Source organism: Microtus ochrogaster, linkage group LG9, assembly GCF_000317375.1.
Source record: "Microtus ochrogaster isolate Prairie Vole_2 linkage group LG9, MicOch1.0, whole genome shotgun sequence".
Classification (NCBI taxonomy): Eukaryota; Metazoa; Chordata; class Mammalia; order Rodentia; family Cricetidae; genus Microtus; species Microtus ochrogaster.
In genome coordinates this window covers 1,093,704-1,099,572 of record NC_022034.1, presented here as the reverse complement: position 1 = coordinate 1,099,572, position 5,869 = coordinate 1,093,704, and the positions used below count along the sequence as shown (strand labels likewise).

The 5,869-nt window shown below is 35.8% G+C and overlaps 1 protein-coding gene across 1 annotated transcript; it reads right to left on the bottom strand.

Annotated features, from left to right (window-relative positions):
- Positions 1–259: 259 nt before the first annotated feature.
- Positions 260–1,195, bottom strand: LOC101994606 (olfactory receptor 8K3-like). The gene has a single exon (XM_005363296.1). It carries the CDS (start codon positions 1,193–1,195, stop codon positions 260–262), a length of 936 nt encoding a protein of 311 aa, XP_005363353.1.
- Positions 1,196–5,869: the final 4,674 nt, after the last annotated feature.

Genomic DNA, 5,869 nt, shown 5'->3' with positions numbered 1-5,869 from the left:
TGTCTGAGGTATCCTGTGTTCTTATAGGCAGCAGCATTTGAATTAATTTTCTGCAGATGTTAGCCAATTTTTGACTCATAAAGTATGTTCTAACTACATCAATAAGATGTTGTCCACTTCCACCGTGAAAGTCTGTCACAGGAAAATGATCTGCTGGTAAATTCAAGCCTATATTTGCTCATTAAATAATCTGAAAGAAGACAACAGACCCAATTGTAATGCAAATTTATATGGTTTATTTCATAGGCAACCTTTAAGGTCAAATCTTGCACATCTTCCTCCATATCCTCTGTCCAGCATCTTTTACATCTTTGTTCCTCAAACTGTAGATCAAGGGATTCAACATGGGAATAATCATTGTATAAAAAATGGATGCCAACTTGTTGGTATCAAATGAGTGACTATAATTTGGCTGCAAATACATAGATATCAAAGTCCCATAGAAGACAATGACCACAGTCAGGTGTGATCCACAAGTTGCAAAAGCCTTGTGCCTTCCCTCAGCAGAGTTCATTCTGAGAATGGCTATGAGGATTAGCAGGTAAGACACAAGAACAACTAGAAGTGAAGAAATCAAATCAAAAATAGCAAAGATTAGAATTATCAGCTCAAGGTCATGAGTGTTGGAACAGAGCAAAGGTATCAAAGGAATACAGTCACAGAAGAAGTGATTGATTACATTGTAACCACAGAATGATGAAGTGAATATCTTTAAAGTAATAATAAGAGACAGAAATAAACCATACAGGTATGGGATTGCAACCAGGAACCAACATGTCTTCTGTGACATGATGGCAGGGTAGAGCAGTGGGTTACAGATGGCCACAAAGCGGTCATAGGACATGGCGGACAAGATAAACAGTTCACAAGTAATGAACAGAAGAAAGCAAGCAAGCTGTACAGCACAAAGATAATATGATATTGTGTTTTGGGTCACAACAAAATTTTCTAACATTTTAGGTCCCACAGCTGTAGAGTATCCAAGATCTGTGATAGCCAAGTGTTTGAGAAAGAAGTACATCGGTGTTTTCAGTCTGGAGTCCACCATAGTGAGGAGGATCATGCCCAAATTGCCCAGCAGTGAGATCAGATAGATGATGAGGAAGAGTCCAAATAGTGGAACCTGTAGTTCGGGGCGGTCAGTGATGCCCATCAGGATGAACTCAGTCATGACTGTGAAGTTCTGTTTCTCCATGCAGTCATAGTACTGAATCTATTCTGGATAGGAACAATTAAATATTCAATATATTTTTAATTTCATAATAAGGTGATCACTTATACAGTATTGTTATGCATAAGATATAATGAAATTTCATAATAATGACTATTTCAAAATAAGTACATTTTATATGCCTAAAGATGCAAACATATATGCGAACAGTAGGCTATGATTCTTATGTAAGGTGATTTCACTGACACAAAACATAATTAAGAGATAATTTGTCTCAACATGGAGATGAACTGCTATAGACAATGATTTGTTAAGACAGGTAAGCTTGGATATGACCCGCTCTACAAAACCTCCAGCTCCAAACAATGGTTATATAAATAACTTTTCCCTTATTTGGTAAATCTGATACAAATAAATAATAGAGATAAATTACTGATGGACATATGATATAAAAACACAAGAGAGATCTAAAGATATAGATATACTGCTTTCTGTTAGGACAGTAAGTGCTTTTACCTGCTGAGTCATCCCTACAGCTTCATAATTCAACACTTTAAATAGGAAGTTTAGGGTGAGATATTACTCAGTTACATTCATCAATACCTAAAATAGTGTCATAACATTTCCTAAAATGTATAGTACACTCCTGTAATTCTGTTATTATGGCTGTGGCAGCAGAGAAAATCCAGAAGATCAAGGACATCTTCAGCTATCAAACAAGTTTAAAATCACCCTGAGATATAGGAGACTTTGTATCAAAAGAAGGAAAAATACAATGAAAATAAATAAAGCTCTTTAAAGTTCTTATGCTTATAGGTGGTGCAGTTCAAAGTGTCAATAAAAATCTTGATTAATATTGTCAGATGATTACATAAAATAATTATAACTGATCACTCGGGAAATTGTCCATCACTAAATAAATAAATATGCAGGCATATGTACAGCTTGTATGATAACTAATATGTTACTTCATATTCGCAAAGGCAATATTTGACAAATAGTAATCTAAAACTTTGTACTATCATTTAAATCAATACTCATAGCAGTTCTGTTTTTAAAGACGAAAGACGCTTGAATGGTTTGATGTCTCCAGGTATTTAAAAAAGAGTTTTTAAGAAAAAAGAGAAAGACAGAGAGGGGGGTTGTGAACAGCATTTTGGATTTTATACATGATATCATGAGTTTTGCTATTGAATAGCAGCACTAGACCTTGAAATTTTTGGTACAGAGTCTTACTGTACAGGACAAAGTGATCCAGAAATCATTGACGTCCTTCCCTCTATTTGTACAGTGCTACAATTTTTATTGTTTAAGCATCACAGTACTTACATGAAATAAGTTTCCTTTGCCAGATTATATGTATTTTAAAAGGTCCAAAAGGTCATATCACATGCAAATTCTTTCAATCTCTAGCTCATTCTACTGACATAACTTCACTATAACTAAACAAGACAATTTAATGACTAAATGAGCAATATAATTAAATATATATATACATATACATATACATTTAATGTAGATACAAAGCTTGCTACATATAAACTACACTTACTTCAGTTTGGTAAGTGATTGCCCAGCTGATGTCCCAGTATGGCATATTTCTAGTCATGAATTTAAAATACATAAGCTTAATGCATTAGGTTTTATATTCAGTAATTGTAATCACAAGCAGGTATTTCATGACAAGATTTTTCAGTTTAAATACTAAAGCACTTTGTTTTGTTATTGTGCAATACCATTAATAAATATTTGTTTTATTTAATACTTACTATGGAATATTTCCTTCAGATTCCAAAATTAAATGGCAATTTTAACATAACCATAGAAAGGATGTCATTAATGCCAATTCACACACACACACACGCACACACAATCAATAAGATGTATTGATTATTTTGTCAAACACTTTTGACTTAACAACAAATTTAATTAACAATTTAATTAATTTAACAATTAATTTTTATTTTAACAATTAAAAAAATGAATCTTACTCACATAATAGCAAAATAAATGAAAACGTCACAAAGAGGCTTGAGTCTCTAAACATTTGGAAGTATATAAAATTATTCATTAATATTTTTATATTTCCATTTCTGAACGAAAAATTGTGGGGCTTTTTTTACTCATATTTCATCTCCCCCCTTATTTTAGAATGTGTTAATTATATAGCTTAATGTACACAAAATATTTCCTAAGTAAATTTTTCTAATAAATTTGGCGTTGCAAATATACAAATGAACATGTAATCTCTAACCCATGGAAAGTATATGAGGAAAGGTGAGTGCCTACTGCTATTGTCATTCAGCCATGGTAGTAAAAGAGTTATGGAAAAATAAACAAAAAATATTCTCTTGTAGTGGAGGACAAAACGAGATCATAATGTGATCATTACTATGCATTTTGATAGCAAGGAGCAACTTGCATAGTCATCTACCTTTCTTACCTGTAATAACATTTTTTCTCCTGCGTACTTCTCAGTATTGTACTTTCTAGGATTATTTATGCATTATGTTTCGATTTCAGAAATAATCCCTGTGGAGTTGTAAGCTATTGTTGACTATCCCTAAAGCATTAGGATGCCTACTGACTTAATAGGAGATTGTTCACTAATTATCAGGAAAAATGTACATCTAACTTTGAATTTTGTAGTGTGTAGAGAAATTGGTGAAATTACTTCTGGATTGGAAATTAAAATATGACTGTTATACTCTCAAGAGATATTAGCCCACTCTGATCTTTCCTGTAGCAGGATTCTAAATTGCTGACAGTAGAAACAAATAACTTTTTTAAGTGGGTGAACACATAAGATGTACTATGTGCAGTAAATGCAAGGGTACCATGAAACTGTAAAAGATGGTGACCTGGTCAATCATCCTCAATGACTTAGACCATGAAACCCAATATGGAGAAGTTCAACAGAACTATCATATATAAGCTGCCCATGCATGCTTCAGCATTGCCAGGGCATAAATTTTATTTATTCATTCAATTACATGAACCAGCAACAGGATAATACTACACAGGTACCAATACATTTGACATACATAGATCTGTGTAATTGGTTATTAGAATAACCTTTGTAAAAAAATGAGGCTAGGGAAATGAGATATGGTTAATAAAAGTACAGTGGGTAAAGGGATCAAGACCATGATGGGGATACTCATAGAAACAGCTGACCTGAGCTAGTGGGAGCTTGCTGTCTCCAAACTGACAGTAGGGCAATCTGCTTAGCACCAAGCTAGGATTGCTGGAAGTGGGTTACAGTTACATGACTTGGGTAGTCCGTGGAGCCACTGGCAATGGGACCAGGATTTATCCCTAGTGCTTGACCTGGCTTTTGGAGTTCATTCTTTTTGCTGGGACACCTTGCTCAGCCTAGATATAGAGGGGAGGGCCTTGGTCTTCCCTCAGAAAGATGTGTCAGATTTTGTTGGCTCCCCATGGGACTCTATTCTCTCTGAGGGTTGAATGAGGGGCAGGTGGGAGGAGGGTGAGGAAGTGGGAAATGAAATAGGTATGTAAAATGAGAAGATATTTTTTTTATTTTTTTAAAAGAAAACAAACTATCTATTCTCATTGTACATACCAATCCAAGCTCCTTCTTCCTCCACTCCTTCCAGTTTCTCCACATACCTCCCACCCCACCCCATCCACTCCTCAGAGAGGGTACAGCACATTGCTTTTGGGAAAGCCCCAGGCCCTCCCTACTATATCTAGGCTGAGCAAGAAATCCATCCAAAGAGAATGGGTTCTCAAATATCCAGTACTAACAGTAGGGATAAATTCTGGTGCCACTGTCAGTGGCCCCTCAGTCTGTCACCCACATTCAGAGGGACTAGTTATGTCCTATGATTCTGCCTTTCCAGTCCTGCTAGTGTTGGTAAACTCCCCTTAGCTCAGGAAGATTATTTCAGTGGGTGTCCCCATCATGGTCTTGAACTCTTTGCTCATATTCTCACTCCTCCCACTCTTCAACTGGACTTTGGGAGCTCTGTCCAGTTCTCTGGTGTGGGTCTCTGTTTCCATCAGTTGCTGCATAATGTTACTTGTATGCTGAAGACCTGCTTGGGCAGCTGGTAATGTGGAGTAAACACAGAGAGGAGGAGATGGACACAAGCTGAAGGTGGATGAAGATGCCAGCAGCATTTATTGAAAAAAGCTATACCTTTTATTGCGTATAGTACTGAATGGGAGAAAGGGGGCATGTCAGCTGGGATGTGAACTGAGATCAGGTGTTGAGGAATCTAATATTGACTTTGACAATAGGTATCAGCTGTACCTTAATAGAAGGGCCACAAACTTTTTTTTTTTTTTGCCAGAGATAAAGAGAATGACTGCTTTAGTAAGCAGAAACTTTCCTTAGCCCTGAGAAAATGGCGGCCCTTATCCAAATGCCTGATCTTGGATAAAGGACTTTTCCAGAGGACCAGAAACAATATTACAGTTTTTTTTTTAATAATACTATATGGGCCTGTTCCCCTTGTAAAGCTCCTGCAAGGCAAGATCCTGATATCTTACTTTGTAAACAGAGACTGATCATTTATTTCCCAGACTCAAATAATCACACAGAAACTATGCTAATTAAAACTCTGTTTGGCTGATAACTCAGACATATTTCTAACTAGCTCTTATATCTTTTTTTTTTTTTGGTTTTTCGAGACAGGGTTTCTCTGTAGCTTTAGAGGTTGTCCTGGAACT

Coding starts and splice junctions, on each gene's coding strand:
- LOC101994606 (XM_005363296.1), bottom strand. CDS start 1,195: ATGGAGAAACAGAACTTCACAGTCATGACTGAGTTCATCCTGATGGGC.